The following is a 19,587-nucleotide window of genomic DNA, read 5'->3' on the forward strand; positions in this document are numbered from 1 at the left end:
GGGGAAGTAAACCATAACCAGCACCCTCGCCCCCTCAGAAAGGTTATTCCATTGAAAACTGAACTGATCATGGTTCATGTGCTTCGTTTGTCACTACAGATCACACCTTTAAGGGTCCCTCTCTGGCAGGCTGGGCCCTGGGGGCCATACACGTGTGAACCAGCCCCTGCAGGAGAAGCAAGTCACAGAAAAGCCTTCTGCAGGGCAGATGCTCCTCAGGGCCTAGTTCAGCAGCAACAGCCACTGCAGCTTTTAATTTTCAAATGAGGCCTGCTGCCTGAGCACATGCATGCTTGCTCGCATGCCTGCGTGGTGGTTTCATGCCACCCGACCACGAATTGCTTCACATCCAGCCCCTGAGCCTGCCAGTGCAGCTACCGTTGGCCAACAACTTTGGCGGATGCCGGGAGAAGGGACCAAGGTGGGTGGCAGGCAGACCTCCCGGGCTGGCCTTTAGTTGGTAAGGTGGTGGGGGTGCCGTGCCTAAAAAGAAGGGAGAGCCCACCCCTCCTTTTGCGCTTGCATTTGCAGTTGCGTTTGCTTTTGCACTTGCAAGTTGCACTGCAGCAGCAGCAGTACCAGCAGCACCGCCAGGCCGGGGGCGCGCCGCGCGCCGCCGCTAGGTGGCGCCGCAGTGCCCCGCCCCGCGCACCCCAGCGGGTGCGGTGTCGGGGGGGGAGGGGCGGTGGTGAGGTGGAGCATGCGCAGTGGGCACGCCTCGCCCGGGCCGTTCGCCTCCGCCTCCTGCCTGCGCTGCCGCTCCCCCTCCCCCTCACGGCGGCGGCGCCGCCACCACAGCGAGCGGGAGGAGGAGGAAGAGGAGAAGGAAGGGAGAGAGAGCGAGAGAGGGAGGCAGGTCCGGCGACCCTCTCGGGTACCCCCAGCGGTGAGGCGGGCGAGGGGAAAGATGGCGACTTTGGGAGGCGAGTCGCAGCCCTTCCCTGCCGCTGCCCTAGCGGCGGCAACGGCTGGGGTGGGCGGCGGCGGGTCGCTGGGTTTGCAGGCGCCGCTGAACCGCGGTCTGGAGCGGGCGCTGGAGGAGGCGGCACACTCCGGGGGGCTCAACCTGAGCGGCAGGAAGCTGAAGGAGTTCCCGCGCAGCGCCGCCGCCCTCAGCCACGACCTCTCCGATACGGTGCGGGCAGGTGAGGCCAGGCGAGGAAGCGGGGGCGCGGAGGGGAGGGGGCGGCCGGCGCCGGTATCCGCCTGAGGGGGCGGGAAGAGGGAAGGTGGGTCCCCCGGCGATTAAATCGGGGAATTAAATAAGCGATTAAATCGCCGGGGGACCCACCTTCCCCCTCCCCGCTCTCTCAGGCATCCTTTTGCCCCCCAACCTCCCTGCGCGGAGGACACTCACTCCCCACCCTTTCACTCAGTCTCCGTGACATGAGAGGTTCGCGCTCCCCTGGGCCAGTCCCCATACGGAAAGTGAGCCCGCTTCTAGCCTTGCACAGATCCTGTCCTTTATTTTTTTCATCCAGCCCCCTCCGCCTTGCTGTATGAGGTAGGTGTTTGCTCCCATATGGCTGGATAGCTGTACCCTCCCTCCCACCCCTCCGCGGATTTGGTGAGGCAGATCTGGCTCTCCCGTGGTACACTGAGGGAGTGTGTGTGTGTGAATTCTTGCTCGCACCTGTCTTCTTCCCCCTCTGGGGAATGTGCATTTCTGTGCCACCCCTCCCTGACCGCTGAGGTTTGAGGTGGCAGCCAGCCCACCTTTGAATCGGTTTCGTGAGGAATGTATACGCATGCCAGGGTGGGTACCTGCTGCTTCTGTCCCACTGCATGTAGGTGGACCTGCCTGGCATGAAGGGGATACAAGTCTATATGTAACCATATTAAGACACATGTGTGCCTCTGAACATGTCATCTATTTGCACACCACAGGTGGAGACATGTCCATAGGAACACTTCTGCTCTGCAGCTACCCCAGGGAGTATGCTATGTTTCATGAATGCCACTTGATTGACACACACCCTTGTATCCTTACAATCAGGTAGCTGTAGTTCCAGCTCGGTGTGCAATGCTCTCTTCCAAGGCAAGTGTGGGAAGAAGTCCCTGTCTTCAAGGCACTGTACATATTCTACAGTGGGGGACACCATCATTACCTAAATCTGCAGAGGGGACAGGCCTGGCAGCCCTGCAGGCAGGAGTGGTGAGGGGAGATATATCCAGTCTTCATTTGCCTTGCCCTCACACACTTCAACATGAAAAAAGGCACACATGTTTTTCACCTAAGGGGGCAGTCCCCCACAAAGGGTCATATCTGTTTTCCTGCCCCTTGTGGAACCTAATCCATTCTTTACATAGTGTAACTAGGTAGAACAGTACAAACCTGCACTAGAAGAATATATTATCGTATTCCTAAGATCTTTAGTGTACTGCCTGTGCGTGCCCTTTTGTGTCCCCATTTGCCTGCTGAAGACAGTTGTGTTGTAACAGCAAAGGAGCAGACAAGTAGTCACTTGTTCTTGTCCCACAAAACAGCAGGTGCTATACCTGCACGCAAACATGCGATAACATGAACCTAAATTCTCAACTGCTCCTGCACATGAGCGTATTTGTGCCTTCCTTTATGTGGAGACGTATATGCTGACTGCATACTTGTATCTAAGGAACAGAGTAAAGTCTCAGATGTGTGGTAGACATCGTATGTAATTGTTATTTAGCTCTGTGACTTGTTTGCTGTTGCTGAATGGATTTCAAACAGTCTGTATGAACACCTATATCATCAATAAAAGGCAAATATGAAGGAAACTTGAATGAAACTACCATGAATTGGTAGCATGAATTGCCATGCTAACTATTAACTGACTCGGCAACAGATGTGATAGTGAAAGGGATAAGACATGATACTGGAACTGTATATGCAGTTAGAAGATTGACTTTCAGCTCCAGATGAAAGCCAATCTCCACAGCCAAGATGTTTTGTCTCTTTTCTTTTTTAAAGTTATAATCTAATGAAGACATGCTGTGATACGAGATAAGTAGTCTGGAAATCCAGAAATTTAGCTTGTTTGGTTTGACCTAATATTGATCCAAACTGTTGGAAAATAAAATTATGTACTAGAAAAAAATTCTTTGTTTGGCAGTGATTACATGTTAGTATTTGTATATTGTGTAAGTATGTTCTGTACAAGCATATGCTGTGTGTTTTATGTATAGGTAGCACATGCTTGCTATATGCTTACTTATTCTAGCGAGTTTTGAGGAGACCTCGGGGAAAAAAGTAGTCTTCGCCTTCAAGCATTAATGTGCTTTTGTCAGAGTTTACATAGAAGACATTCAATATGAAATTAAAAGTAGAATGGGATTTTCATTCTCTTTTTGTTTTGTATAAACAGCAGCATAGAGCAGCCCGTGTCTCAATCTTGTAACAAGATTTTTTTATTGCGGCCCTTTTTTTATTGTCCTCTTTTAGGAGAACCATGTGTTAATCTATAGTTACTTTATATTGTTGTTTGTAACAGTATGTTGTAGCTGTTTAATGAGAATTGTTTGCCTTGTGACTTAAGTTGTATGTTGATATATTTCTGAAAAATCTATGTTCCTTTTCACTTGTTACATTACATAAGTAGAATATATAAACAGAAGAGATGCTTGGCTTAAGCCCAGATTTCTGAAGCTCTTGGGGCAAACTCTTGATGGGAATTTTCTCTTGCTTCCTCTCCATAAATGTGCATAGTATAAAAACAGTACTTTTGTACTACTTGGAATACGTCCTTGCAATGATTGACTTTTACATTTGGATTTGATGTGCTAACATGTCTCTGAAGCCCTGAAACTTTGGTGTTTGGGGTAGGAGTAGCCTTTTTTGCTGAAGAAGATAGATCTCACTGAAAAATACAGACAGTCCTTGATTTAGAGAAGGCTGGTCTGGGGAATTGAGTTTAGAGATCTGAGGAACAGGGGATTTCCAGAAAACTGAAACTATGTCTGCATCTTGACAGTGTTTTAGCGTTAGCTACTCACAGTATTTTTTGATTCCGAAAATGATGGTCTACAGCTACTCTCAATTAAAATGTTACTAAGCTTGTTTTCTAAAAGAGTTCTGAATGCTTTAGGTAGGTATGAGGAAGATAAGTGTTAAACTTTAAATTCTCTATTCATGCTTTTTTTTTTTTCCCCTGAAGTTACACATTGAATTTTATATAGCGATTGGTACACTTTTGAAAGGGACGTAGCTTGGTTCCCTTTAATAGCTGGGATCGAATTGTTTTACTTTTCTAGTTCTTACTGCAGTTGCATTCCATAATAACTGTAGAGGCTTAACTGTACTTGTCACTTTCTATTTGTGCAGCTTCTTGGTATGCTTTTTGTTCTGTGACTTTTCTTTACATTGAATACATCTTGCTTATAGAGACATGATAGAACATTTCTTCCTCGACCTTTAAAAGTTTTACTCAAGAGCCAAATGACCCGGTCAGGTGAACTTTCGGGCAGTATCTTTGCACACAGAAGGGAGTTTGCAGGGTGTGCAGTACTGTTAGAAGAAAATAAAACATCTATGTAAAGTATCTTGAGTTTAGTCAGATGTTTTAAACCACATCAGTGTGGATGCATTGCAAAAACAATTTCAAAAATAATAAATGCTATTCTTATCACTTTTATTACAGGCTGGGGTTGTGCAGAAGACAGTGGCACGGTAATCACACAGTTCTTAAGTAATAGTATGCAATTATATTCCTCAAAACCACTGGGAATGCTGGAAGCATGTTAGTTTATAAAAGAGGAAGAAAAAGCCCCAAAGCTGTTACTTAAATCTGTAACCATGGCTACGTCTATCACTTCAAATTCTTTCTGTAGGCTTTGGCTGTATTTCTGAAGACAGATCCTCTGAACCTTTTCTGGTGAATACCTGTTTCATCCATTTCTATTGTGTGAGTTAAGCACATGAGGGAGGATTACTTGCTGCTGCTTGTGATGATGTGGGAGAGAAGCAAATATATTTTTTAATCAGGTGCTAAGTTGTTTGAAAAGAAATACAAATTGAAGTATTTGAATTCTAATTTGGACAGTGTGAAATTCTGGAAAGAATATGTATTTATTTTTTGTACTTTAGAATGCTCACTAGGCAAAAGAACTCCTACCTGTTGGTTTTTAAAATGTTTATAAGTGGACTGTGCTCTCCAGACAATGCTGTGCTGAAGACATCTTGGCCTGCCTGGCAGCATCTTTGAAATAGTTGTTTGGACTGTATAACTATGGATTTGTTTTCAAGATGGTCCAAAAATCACAGTAGCACCTGAACAGCTATCTGAGAACCTGGAGAGTTTTAATTTCAGGTTTTGTGGCACTTTAGCTTGAATTTTGACATCTAAGCACTTCCTGTGGGATCATGTAAAGGGAAAAAAAACACTCAAAAAACAAATTTACAAATTGTCTTCCATGACAGTTAAGTCCAGGAATGCATTTGTTTGTTGGAAGGTCTTTCTGAAAAAATGATTGTTTTGGGGATTTTTTCAGGTGAAATATGTTCCTTTCAGTCCTCTTTGCTAATAAAAAAAATAGTCTTCCAATTTTTTTTTTAAGTAAACAACTGTGCACATTAGATTTGCCATAATTCATTCTCACTGATTTCTCCAACAACTTTATTAATGTAATTCTTCCTTCACTTCTGGGAATTCTTCTAATTACAGTAGTAGAAGTGCAGTTGGTTCCACTTACCATAAATGCAAGTTGTACTGGGAAGGATGTCACAAATACAGACTAGTTTGTGCTACTGCATACTTCCATGAACCAGAAATGACCACCAAATGGAGTCTTCTTTAGAATTTGGTTATTATTTGGTCACTAGGGAAGAAAAGAGATTCAGTATGACCCCCTCCTTTTGAGAATTGTCTCTGATAATTACTGCTTTGAATGGGTTATAACTAATAATCTTGAATTAATATTTCGATTACATTGGGGTTTTTTTGGATGAGGCTTCTTGAGAACCTTTCATTTGACTCATTTTATCCAAACTCGTATCAATAAAAACAACATCTTTATAAACCTGAAAAAAAAAATAACACTGTTTCTTAATGTTCAATAGTCAATCCCTTCCTACAGTCTTCCTGTCTTTATTTGAAGATTTCTAACCTTACTTACTCTATCTATTACACAAATAATATCTGAAGTGTATTAGGGGAGGGTGAGAGGGGGAAGTATGTTTGTTTATTCTCATGAATGAATTGAAGATTGCCCTGCAGCCAAAACTTATGGGATATAACTCTTCTTTTGAGACTGTTATTTGATGTGTCTTTATATCAAGGCTAAAAAATGAAGATCAATCCATTTTGTATTCATTATGTAACCAACAGTATAAATGCGATTTCAGACTGTAAGTTTATAATGTGGTCTGTCTGGACATCTCTGTATTAACATATTCTAGTTTCTTTTTTTTCTGATAAGCAATGCTTTGTGAAAGACCTTTATCAAACTAAATGATTTTCTTAGAAGCACAGACATGCTTAGCAACTTGTAACTGCAGAATACCCTTTAAAGCCCTTTGGTCCTTTTTTTCTTTTTCTTCCCCAAGTCTGAGTATGTCCTTGCTTGTGGATCATACAAACATCAAGGCTATTGACTCCTGTTGAAAAGAGTCTATTATTAGTTCTTGCGCTATGTAGAGTGTAGCCAGTTGTGCTTTTGAAAGTTACCTCTTTTGTCTGGAGATTTATGCCCCCGTAGCCGAAATGCAGTCAGTGACTTTGCAGGTGTTGTTAGGCTCTTCTCCGCACAAAATAAAACGAAGTAGCTCAGAGTGCCTTTTGTTGCATGAAACAAATTAGGAGTACTCAATTGCCTGCTTACTGTTTCAGAATGTGGCTTGAGCAGATTAATGGCTTTCTACCACTGACTCTGTGAGAGTGTCTGTGTGTCCATCTCCTTCCCCAGTGTGGGGTTGTGGTTTTTTTTTGTTTGTTTGTTTCTTTTTTGGCTAGCTTGCTTAGTTTGTAGAGAAGCTTCAAAACTAGTTTGAGGGATGACAGCCTAGAAATCACATGACAGGAGGAAGGGTGAAACCTCTCTAATTTCAGCAGGAGTAAGCTCACCTGTTTATTGAACCTTTACCCTTAAAGTTAACTTCCAATTTAGGGTGGCTATTTTTTAAGCGGCTCTACCTAGAATTGCCAAAGCCATGTTTGACCATGCTGTGTGTGTAAATGGATGAAAACATTGCTTTTGTAGAAATGTTGTCACTGTGTGTGCTGTTGGCCCATCTGCCTTGGAAAGGACTGACTCAGAGCTATGAAACTGCTGTCATGGTAGTAGAGGTACTACAGATTCCTTTTCAAATGCTTCTAGCTGAACAACTTTGTTTTTGAAGATCCAGCCGCATGTGATCACAGGCTTGTGGGAGGTAGAAGCCTCTCAAACCCTGCATGGCTTGAGAGCCCCCTTTTCTTCCTTGCTCTAGTCTGTTTCTTTTATGTCCTCAGCATAAAAGACATCTTGATTTAGACATCTGTAAAACAGGAAAGACAGTGTGAATCTTAATACAATTACTGTATGTAGAATTTTGAAAACACTAAATACTTTTGTGGGGGGATGAGGCCAGGGTAGAATTGGCTATGGCAAAGTAGAATGAATATTTTCCCAGTAGAAAGGTGATTTGGAAGAGGAAGGGGGAAAATGCCAATGTAATAGAGGTTTGAACTAGAAAATGGATAGAAAGAAGATACTATTTAAAGGCAGGAGTGTCATACAAAGTGAGTGAAAATTTATGAAGTGGTGGAGGTGAAAGAAGGAAAAGGATTATAAGGGAGGTGACCTGTCTATTTTTGGTTGAGTGTAATGGCTTGGGATACTTTTCTGGTATCTCTAAAACTGAGGAAAAATGGTTTTCTTGAGCAGTTACGTTAATGATGATTAGAATTTTGTGAACAGAGAATTGGATAAACATGGAGAAAATTACGTGACTAATATACATGACATTTACAGGCTTTATGCTACAAATAATAGTCTAAAATTCATACTTTAAAAGATTTAACTGTTGAATTTAAGTTTGGGAAACTTAGCATCCATTTGCCTGCAGAAGGAAAAGCCAGTGACATTTTTGCTGCTTACAGAGTTGCAAGAGCAACCAAGACTGAGGGACTGATGTTTTGCATATCAGAATGACCATTCTAGGAAGGATGAGTAACTTCCCCATGCCACAGACTGCTCATTCTGCCCGCTCTGTTCTTGCTGTCTCTGTTAGTAAGCATCTCCTAGATTTGTGAACATTCCCAAGCTGGTTAGATCCCTAATTAAAAATTAAAATCAATATGATTTAAATGGCACTTCAGAAACCACAGAGGTATCCCTAACATGTTCTGTTGAGACCAGAATTACAGAAGTAGCATACCCATTTATTGTTCTCCCATGTGTAAAACTGAAAGAGCCAGAAATGTTATTACTGTATTCAGCATGCAGATCACTCTCAAAAGTGGAAATGGATGTTATGTCTCCTGACTTCTGACTGTTCTCTGCTGACCATATCTTGCAAGATATAAAACACATATCAGAATAGTTCTTTGGAAAGGTACTGAGGAGTTAAGCTTCTGGAGGAATAATTACTTTCCGCTAAATTTGTGGGTAGGTGCATCCTTGTGGGAGGAGTTCAGTTCTAAAATGCCAATACTTCTCCCCAGCCTCTTTCCCCTAAGGGTGTCTTGCTGGCCAGCTTGCCTTTTTCTGCCTTTCTTTCCTTGTATGGTGCAGAACATAATATCTGCAAACCTACTAACTATTTAAAAATAGAAATAGCAATAACAGTCTTTTCATCCTTCTATCCCAGTCTGCAGGAGAAATACTTTGAAAGGAAAAAAAAAAAAGGTCAAAACTTGTGAGAGAGACGATGATCTTGGCAGAGCATTTAATTTGGAGCCTGAGGTTTGCACTCACTTTTGAAGCTGTATGAAATGTTTCATGTTCAGCTGAGCTTGTGGGAATTCTGATTTCTTTATTTAAAAGCTAGCTGATAATTTCATGATGTCAGTGTGAGGCAGCTCTTCTAGGTGTGGTTAGAGAGGTTGCTAGAAGTAGCTGGAGGTTTTGAATATCAGAATAGAGTTCTTGTTCTGCTTCTCATAAAGATCAATTCAAGAGCAAACAGCTGAGCACCATGTTAACAATAAGCTGTGCTGCTGAATGGACAAGGTTTTTATGTTTGTTTTCTGTAGCTGGGTGATTTTATTCCTTGGTGTGAGTTGCAGTAATTGTAATATTAAGTCTGGAGGATTTGAACTTGTACAGGTGGTTTTCTTTTTGTTGGTTTGGAAATACTCTTTGTAGAATGGAGGGAATTATTTGTACTGAACAAATAGGAAAATATGTCAAAAGATACTTGTTGTCTGTTAACCTTTCCTGTTTTTCAGTAGATTAATTTATTGAAATACACCAACTGCTTGCATATATCATGGAATCATAGAATGCTTTGGGTTGGAAGGGACCTTTAAAGACCATCTAGTTCCACCCTCCCTGCCACCTTCCACTAGACCAGGTTGCTCAAAGCCCTGTCCAACCTGACCTTGAATACTTCCAGGGGTGGGGCATCCACAGCTTCTGTAGGCAACCTGTTCCAGTGTCTTACCACCCTCACAGTGAAGAACTTCTTTCTCCTATCTAGTCTAAATCGACCCTCTTTTAGTTTAAATCTATTACTCCTTAACCTATCACTACATGCCCTTGTAAAAAGTCCCTCTCCAGCTTTCTTGTAGGCCCCCTTCAGGTACGGGAAGGCTGCAATAAGGTTTCCCTGGCGCGTTCTCTTCTCCAGGCTGAACAACCCCAACTCTCTCAGCCTGTCCTCAGAGGAGAGGTGTTCCATCCCTCAGATCATTTTTGTGGCCTTTCTCTGGACTTGCTCCAGCAAGTCCATGTCCTTATGTTGGGGGCCACAGAGCTGGACACAGTACTCCAGGTGAGGTCTCATGAGTAGAGGGGCAGAATCCCTTCCCTTGACCTGCTGGTCACGCTTGTTTGGATGCAGCCCAGATTACGGTTGGCCTTCTGGACTTAGAGTGCACATTGCTGGCTCATGTTGAGCTTCTCATCAACAAACACCCCCAAGTCCTTCTCTGCAGGTCTGCTCTCAACCCATTCTCCACCTAGCCTGTATTTGTGCTTGGGATTATCCCAGTTCATGTGCAGGACCCTGCACTTGGCCTTGTTGAACTTCATGAGGTTTACATGGGCCCACCTCTCAAACCTGTAAAGGTCACTCTGGATGGCATCTCTCTTCTCCAGCATGTTGGCTGCACCACACAGCTTGGTGGTGTTGGCAAACTTGCTGAGGGTGCACTCAGTCCCGCTGTCCTTGTTGCCGACAAAGATGTTGAACAGTACTGGTCCCAAAACCAACCCCTGAGGAATGCCACTCGTCACTGGTCTCCACTTGAGCCTTGTGCTGTTCACCGCAACTCTTTGAGTGCAACCATCCAGCCAATTCCTTATCCACCGAGTGGTCCATCTGTCACATCTCTCGCTCCCATTTAGAGACAAGGATGTCGTGCAGGACAGTGTCAAATGCTTTGCACAAGTCCAGGTAGATGACATCAGTCGCTCTTCCCTTATCCATCAATGCTGTAACCCCATCGTAGAAAGCAACTAATTTGTCAGGTACAATTTGCCTTTAGTGAAGCCCTATTGGCTGTCACTGGCCACCTCCTTATATTCCATGTGCCTTAGCATAGTTTCGAGGAGGATCTGCTCCATGGTCTTGCCAGGCACAGAGGTGAGACTGACTGGCCTGTAGTTCCCGGGTCTTCCTTTTTTCCTTTTTTAAAAATGGGGGTTAAAGATATAAATTGCAAGTGTGCTAAAGATTATAAATGTTTTGTGTTTCCCTACAGTTGTTTCTGCGCTTTTCTTGATAATCTTTCCTTTTTGAAGTGGATGTTGCCAATATCAAGGTAGACTTGAAATACCTGCTTTAAAAACAGAACTTTTATTTCCTTCCAAAACTGCAGTGCTGTAAAATGCAGGATTCATAACAGGTGTAATTTCTAGTTTTTTGATTTAACTATATAGGCTACTTAGGTGTTTTCTACTAATGCAGCCCTATAAATACTATTTCCTGGTAGAAGGAGACACTGCTGGGACAGTTGGCATTAATATGTGGGTAGAAAAATTAAAGTTAAATAATTTTTTTAATTAAAGAAACTAAATTCCACAAAAAACATCTTGGAAGGATGTTTAAACATGGCATGTGCCTTGATTTCTTATACTGTAGATTATAACATAAATGAGTATGTTTCCGATGTAGTAAAGTAACTACAAATGACAATTTCACTTTGGTTTATCATGTGTATACAGACATGTTAGGCTTTTGTAACATCTAAAGTCAGCATCTTTGGTTGCGTTATTTGCAGTGGCATCACTCACTTTTTTTTTCCTGTTTGAACTTTTAACTGTTTATACCTTTAGTAACAGGAGAAATAGGGGGTAAAACTGTGGAATTCTTGACAGGTTGTACCATTGCCATTGTTATATTGCTCTATTTTGAGAACAGTGAGGCCTAGTTGAATTTATTCAATTCAGTCTTTTTAAGGCACGGCAAGTGTTAGTAACAGAGCAAGCTGTCTGTTTATTTGGTAGGCAAGGAGGAAGGATATAGTGTCATTCATATGTTACATAATTAAAAAATAGACAGTGAACAAGATTTCTGGGATGGGATTTCTGGTCAAAGATGAAAGCCTTCTCAGCAGTCAGGGGAGCGGGGGGAAGATGCCCTGCTTATTAAACTGCAGCTGTGATGGGTTAAGGGAAGAAACTTAAACCCAGGTTTCCCATCCTTGTTGTATGTTGTGTTGCTAGGGTTTATTTTTAATTTTTTTGGAGTTCATCCCAGTTCAAGAAAACTGTCTTTTTGCCTTCCACTATGTACAATGTTGTTTCCCTACTCGGTAAGTTTTGCCTGCAATCCCTGTTCCAAGATTTGAATTTCAGTCTGGCCGATTGCCCACTCTTTGCCTGTGATTTGTTCACCAGCCAGCTCAGATTGCTTTGTGTTAGTGACTTGGTTTTTTACTCACACATGTCCTGTCACTTGCAAGTTTTACTAGTCGTGGTATTTTCCCCTGCATAATAGTGTTTTTGAAGAGAGGTGTGTGACCAAGAATTTGTCTGTGGGGTCCATCTAAAATGTTTTATGTTTCCATACTTTTCCTTATTTTAAGACCTATCAGTACCGGTACCTAGTTTGTATACAATATCAACATACTTTGTCATTGCGTGTAGTTACTGATTTTTTTTTTTTTTTTTTTAATCTCTCATGAGCAGATGATGTAATTTCTTTGTGGAAGTGTGCAGAAACTAATAGCTTTACCAAATTATAACTGTATTATAATGGACATTTCATTCATTATCTGAACTCTCAAATTTGTTGGAAAACTATCGTGTTAGTTTGACTGTGTAGTTTCATCCTTTATTTTTCTGAGGTATTTTGGGGGGATGAAAGAGGCTGCTGAGTCTCAAATTGCTTGTTTTTCTTTAAAAAATAAGCACATTTCTTCATCTTTGGAACTGCCCTCTTTTTTTTTCCATGCACATATTGAAATTCAGCATGAAAAGTGAAGATGATCTATGGCACGCTCTTCAAAGAAAATCTTTGATGCAAGTGGTGTCTTACGATTTGAATGAAAAGATGAGCTAATATAAAATATCCAGTAACTTCAATTTGCTGAAATTTTTGTAAGGGAATTTAAAGGTAAGACAGCCACTCTTTTAGTATATTCTTTTGTATCATTGTATTGCAGCTATTACTGCTGTGTTAAAGTGTGCGGTGTGTAACTTTGACATTCAGCTAACCAATCACGAAATAAGGGTAGAGAAAGTAGTCTTTTGAATTTCTTGCATTTTGATCAATTTAAAAGCCTCTTATGTAATTATATTGAGTGTTAATATCATGAGTTTAAGAGCTGACTTCTAGCTTTAGTTGGGCCTAGCATATACCTTGTGCCATGTTTCTGTTAAAAATTGCCTTGCAAACTTTGCTCTTCTCAGTGAGTCATTTCATTGTTCTATAAGGATGCAAGTTATCCCTGGTTTTACAGATTGGAAAAACTGGGGAACAGAAATTTTGAATGCCTTAATCCAGATCTCAGAAAAGATCAAGGACAAAACAGTGAAAAGAATCCAACTTTTGTTCTCTGGCTTTTATTTTTATGTCTCAATCAAGACAGTGTAAGATATCTTGAGGAATGGATGTTGAGGCCTTTGAATTGAGGCTTTGTTCTAGAAGATGTTGGAGTAGTAGTAAAGACATAAGCCTTGAAGTTTTCGTTATGGTGATTTTAGATGTATTAATACAATGCAGAAATGAAGAGCTCACTTTATAGTAGCATCTGGTACAGAAGCATGATAGTATGATTTGGAAATACTCAGTCTCTAAAAGAATATTACTATAGATTTGCAATTGGTTAAGAGTTAGGTAATATGAGAGAGTATTAACTTAAAAAAAAAAAAATCAGTATTTTGGCAAGAAGTGGTGTACTCCTTCTGTCAGTTTTTGTATCTTTGTACATTTGGCTTCACAGAGAGCTGAAAAGGTTATTTTTGGCCTAGTGCCCGAGGCTAAAAATGGCTTCTGGAATCTTATAGCTCAGTTTGGTGTTGAACAGTTCTGTGCGGTAGTAAGAGAACTGCAGTAATTGGTAGTCTCACTGAAGCATTTTAGTTATGCGCTTAAATGTTAAGCTGTGGGAGATGTGGCCATGTGATCCTTCCAACATCCAGTTTATCAGAAAAATTTAAGCCATGTTTATCTATGAAGCAATAGTAGCCTGAAAAAAAAGAGGCTTTTCTACAAGTACTTGTTAAAGGGAACTAAGAATGAGTGTAAGGTTTAGCCTCTACAGGGAAAGGCTCTCAAATGAAGAAATAAATCATGGTATTGCTATGGGAATAGTGAAGCATGAGCGTTGCAGTTGAGACTATACATGTGGGGAATAGAATGAGTCTGTGAAGTTTCTGTAAGTTTCTATCCAGTATAGTAGCATTTAGCTTTAAAAGTGGGGGGAAAAAAAAAACCCACAACCAAACACTGCCCTGCCCCCGCCGCAAGAAACAAGTACACCAGTTACTATATGTGAATGTGTGCTTATAATAAATGTAGGTTTCTGAATGATTTCTGTATAGTTTGAATGATTACATAACCAGAAGTTTGGAGTAGTCAGGAAAATAATGAGATGCTAACTTTTAAATCTGAAAAATCTTACACCAGTAAAAGTTCTGAAAAGGACAAGACCTACGAAAAGGCTGGGTATTGCTTCCCTCTACATCACTCCCAAATCTGTTAGCTTTTTCCCCTTTTTTTTTTTTTTCCTTTAATCGGAACAAGTGGGAATAATGCATGGTGCTGCAGGAAAGTAAAGCTTTTCTGACTAGAATTTGTATAAAAATACAATTACATTCTTTTTGTGGATGAGTCAGCATGGACAAATTCTGCATGAGAATCAGTGTTGCTCTAGACATAGCTCATAAACATCCGTAAAACACTCATTCTAAAATCTCCTGAGAAATCAGTATTAGTTTTTTTGTAAATTTGCATTGTTAGCCTTTGTTAACAAGTAGTCTGGAAAAACAGCGAAAATAAAATGAGTTGTGATCACACAAATTTGAGATGGCCAGACTAGTGAATGACCCTGCAAAAACTATTAATTCTGTATTAGTGCTAATGTCTAAGAACTATCTACATCCAAAATTACTGTTTTTTTAAATAGAAATGGTTTTGTTCTAAACCATTTATGAAATAGAATCATTCCAGAGCAGCTTCTATAGGATACCTTTGCTTAATCTGCAGAAAGGTTGAGTTTTGTTTTCCTGGGCTAATCAGAAACCGTGTCAGTTGTCTTAAATACAGCTGTCCCTCTAAAACAGAATCTTTTATTTCATGTTTTGATGGCTAAGTAGTGTAAACTGTTTACATTTCTTGCTTACAACCTCTAGCCAAATAGTTTTATAGAATGTTTGCTATTTTTAAAAATTATTTTCAATACAGTACTTATTGAAGATAAATCACCTTATTTAATGGCATTTGAAGGAATTAGGCTGTCTCTAAAAATTTTCCTTCCATCTTATTTTTCAATGTTCTCAACATAGGAAAATAAAAGTATTTGCAGTTGGAAGGTGTTCTGCTTGTAATCGATTCAGATTGGAAAAAAAACCAGGTTCTTTTGTGCTGAGTGCATTTATGTTATGTCATTGTGTGTGTATTAAACATACAAAAAGCATTATAAAAAGTTTCACCTGGTGTACTTTATGCATGATACGGTTGTGCTTCTTCATATGTTTCTAAATCCTTCCTTGATGCATGAAATAGAGCATGAGGATAAGCCAATCAAGATGTGTGGAAGAAATCTGGACATAGGGAGAAATATGTTACTGTATTGGTAATTGTTACGATTAAGTTATTAACCTAAGGTTATGTGATCATAACCACTACATGTCTTTCCTGTGAAACAGTAAAACTAAATCCATGGGAAGCAGTGTTACAAAAAAGGAAATGGTAGAGAGCAATAAGCTGTTGAGTTTTTTTGCTTTATTAACAGAAGCTGCTTTCTTTTAGAGGAATTTCTCTAATATTTGAAGAATATTTAGTTGCTTCTGTCATTCTTTACCAGATGTTTCTCACCTTATTTCATGCTGCTTCTGGGGCTAGTGGACTAGACTTGTTGAAGCATGGAATAATTGATATGTCTTAATACTGAACGAGACTTTTATGTTGGTACAGTTTGACCATCTGCCTAATACTAGCCATAAAATTCCCTGAGTCTTTGTATCTAGATCAGAAATGTATGGCTCATATGCACTGTCTCGATTTTTAAAGTATGCAGGTGATAATAGTATGATTAAGTATATATTTCCTTTGGGAAGAAATAAAAGAAATTATACACGCTGTTTTGTATTTTAGCTTTAACTTCTGGTCACTTGTTCTTTCTTTTTCTTTACTAGATCAGCTAATCCACCATATGAGACATTAACTCTTCTGCAGTTGTTTATAAATTAATGTTTATCTTTGCCTTTAATAAGCTAAGAGCTTTGATTAATGAGGGGTAATTCCTGTTACTTCAATTTAAGATACTACTGCAGTTGTCCATCTAGCTTCCTACTGAAAGGTACTACCCATCTAACTAGGGTGACAAGACTGAATGGTGATGGTGGATTTAAACTAACAGGACAGGCTCTGAATTGTGGCGTTGAAGAGCTGGCACATGGTTCCATCAGCTGGAACGTAACTGCCAACAGAGGAGTGAGGGACAGAGTTGAGGCTGCTAATATCTTATATTGCTGTAGTGACTGTTGCAAGGGCTTGTGAGTCAGTCCTAAACGGACAAACCTTTGGTGTTCTGTGAAATATGATCTCAGATCCCAAATCTTGTAATTTCATGAAACCTCATAGGTTTTTGGGTGCTTTAACCTTTTTATTGTCTTTCGCTTAGTTATTAACTCAACAACTGGACACAGAAATTTGTGAGATGCTTTGCAAATACTGCCAGTGGAATAACGAGTGTTCAGTTTATTTATCAACATTTGCTGTTAATGCACCCAACTTTTGTGGTATTCATTTGCACCTTAGAGTCAGTGGGAGCTTGTGATTGTCATCACTCCAAGCTTACGCTATCGCTTTCCAAGACTTAGGATTGCATTCTTCCATGTTGTATTTTTCAGTTTTCATATGACAGGGTTAAATATGAGCTTGATTGTGTCTAACCTACCATGTGCTCCCGGCCTTCATGTATCTGTGACTTGGCCTTGCTGTTACTTGTAGCACCGTTAACATCAGTCACTTGCAGGTTTTATCGCAATGGCTTTGAATTCTAGGGGGGGAAGCTTAGAAAATATTGAATGATGTTGGGTTGTAGAGAAATTAATCTCAAACTTTTCTGATACGGTATGCTTAGTGACTTTCTTGGGGGTATTGTTTAGTTTCTCTGAGTACATGTCAGGTTACCAAAACAACCAAATCAAAATGGCTGTTGTTCTGGCATGAAGAAATGAAAAAGGCTCTTCTAGTAGACGGTATGTTCATATGAGATTATAGAATACAATTTGGAGATTATAGAATACAATTTGTTTCAATAGCGTACAAGTTTCAGCTTCTGATAGTGTTTTTTAAAGATAGTCAAATATTTTTGTTCTTGCAATAACTTTATACTTTGTGTCTCCTTTGGTGTTTTCCTATATGAATTAAGGACATAAAAATGAAGGTTACTTCAAATGTTGAAGAAGGTTTTAAATAAAATACAGGAAAGGTTGTTTTTTAATTAAGAATTCCTCCTTGAGTATCCGTTCTAGAATGGATTGCTTGACAATTCTGTTTATAGAAACAGGATGTTTTGGTTTTATGAAATGTGGATTTCTTGGGAACTCATTTTGAGAAAGTGTTTGTCTGCCTCCACCCTTGGTGGAATGCAGATGACATCAGATTTTTTTATGTACTGGTGCTACAGGCAGTACATAAACCAGCTTTAGAAGTGTCAGTGACATAAAAGGAACTGCAATGCTAAAGCAGTCTTACTATTTGATGATTGGACTTGATGATCTTAAAGGTCTTTTCCAACCTTAATGATTCTGTGATTCTAGTTAAGGTGAATTAGTGGTACTGATGTCCAGGTGTACACATCTAAGGCAAGAAAAATAGAGTTTGGGGATTAGTTCAGGAAGGCTTGGGAACAAAAAGAAAAGGATCCAAGCACCTATGTCAGAAAAGCCTATTGGTGGTGAAAGCTGGCTTGGCTTATTGTAGCACAAACTTTGGGTTAAATGCAGATGCCAGTGTTTAGTAGAATGTGACAGCTGCACTCAAACATTTTTCAGGTATTTTAACTAAGTAAGTTTCTTTTTTTAAATGGATTACAAGAAAGGTTGAGTGAACTGGAGGAAAGGCAAATGTAGATGAAAAGAGAGAAAGGACTCATTTAATCCTTCCATGCTTTTATGTCTTGTTCCACATTTTAGCTCTGGCAGTGCCTCAGCAACTGTACTACAAAGATTTGTACAAGACTGATGTATTGGGTCTTTCACAGAGAAACCATGCTAACATGTGGCCCCTGCCTAGAACTCAAGAGAATTCTCTTTTTCTGCTTTTTTCCCCCTGTCTTCTCCTCTTCCATATTTTGTTTTCCATTCCTCTCCAGCTTTATGCTGGACTTTGCTTGGATTTTATTTTGAAAGAACTTATAAGTAGTGTATGTTTATACTGCAAGGTGTGTACTCCTTTGTTTTTCCAAAGTCTTATGTTGGCCTTTACCCCTCATAAGGTAGTCTTGTCTAAGCTTCTGTTTCAGGCAGGGATGACTTAGAAAAGGGACATAAATGGTGAGCTAATGTCAGCTTTTACCAAACAGTTTTAAAGAACTGTGAAAGAGGTGTTAACTGTCCATAAATAAGGTGAGTTTTTAATAGCAAGTATCAGAACATACTGAAATTAAAAAATGAGTGAAAGATGCTGATGGTCAATTTATATTACATTTTTATACTGGAATGTGCTTAATTGACTGACTTTGGACTTCTCAAATCTCTTGATTAAAAGCTACTTTAACCTGTCTTGGAATTAACAAAGAAACATTGCTCAGTACAGTAGGTTTGGATTTTTACCTATACTGTTTTCAATATTCTAAACGATTGCAGTGTAGGTTCCACTTAGGATCACTCTGTGATCTTTCTAAAACATACCCCTTCAACTGCCTTTCTTGGATGGCAGAGCTGTGTTGCTCACTTCTTTTGGATCTCTTATCTGTGTGTTTTTCTCACTTGTGATAGTTTTGGTTTAACTGCCGTTCGATTTGAGAGGTAACTTTTCCCTTTCAAAACTTTTGGTTAAGATCTAATTACAACTTCACAAAACCAGCTTCTTTGAACAGGATATTTTTTTGTAAATCGAAAGGGAACTATCAGTTAAAATATACAGTTAATTTAATAAAAGCCTACAGGCTTATTCTAACTTTGTATCTAAATTTTATGGGATAATAGGATAACTTGGGTTGGAAGGGACCTCTGGAGGTCATCTGGCCCAACCACCTGTGCAGAGCAGGGTCCAGAATGAACCCATTTAACCTGTTCTTGCCAGCTGAAGCATGTCTTTTATAGCTGAGGCATTCCCAAGTATCTTTAACTCCCAAGATTTCGTTTTGCAAGTGCAATATAGTGGGTCACCTGGCGGCCTCCTTTTCAGCATCTTTTTTCCTCTTTAAAACAAAGATTTTTTTGTTTTATGTCTTTCAAAGCCCTCTTTCTGTAGGCTCAAGATGAGATTTTGAACAGGGTAGCTGAACTTTTGCCAGTCCACTGTTTGTGTGGAACAGGTGTGAGGTATTCCAGCTGTTGTGAATTTCCAACACTTCATTGGTGAAAGAATACCTGAGGTGATTAAATTCTGTTTACAACCTTGCTTTGCAGCTATGTAAAATTTAATGGACACTTTTTGTCCGCTGACATATTTGCTCATAAACCTACCTTGTAGAGTTTTGCTCCAGTTGTGTATTGACATAAGTTCTGACATACTTCGCATCCATTACCAAATGCAGACTCTCATTGTTAGTCTGTCTAGGAAACACTGAAGGAAGGACTTAGTTTAAAGCATTTTGGAAGTGCTTTCACAACACTTTAAACGAGAAT

At 40.1% G+C, this 19,587-nt stretch overlaps 1 protein-coding gene across 1 annotated transcript in view; it reads left to right on the forward strand.

The window, feature by feature from the left end:
- Positions 1 to 907: 907 nt before the first annotated feature.
- The window catches only part of LRCH1 (leucine rich repeats and calponin homology domain containing 1), a gene marked incomplete at its 5' end in the record, with an annotated part of 126,933 nt that continues 108,253 nt past the window's right edge, over positions 908 to 19,587 (forward strand). The window contains one exon of the mRNA XM_082005656.1: positions 908 to 1,145. Within this exon, the coding sequence (XP_081861782.1) occupies positions 908 to 1,145 (238 nt within the window). The remainder of the gene's footprint in view (positions 1,146 to 19,587) is intronic.

The sequence above is a fragment of the Phaethon aethereus genome (genome assembly GCF_964289735.1).
Source record: "Phaethon aethereus genome assembly, chromosome: 1".
NCBI lineage: Eukaryota > Metazoa > Chordata > Aves > Phaethontiformes > Phaethontidae > Phaethon > Phaethon aethereus.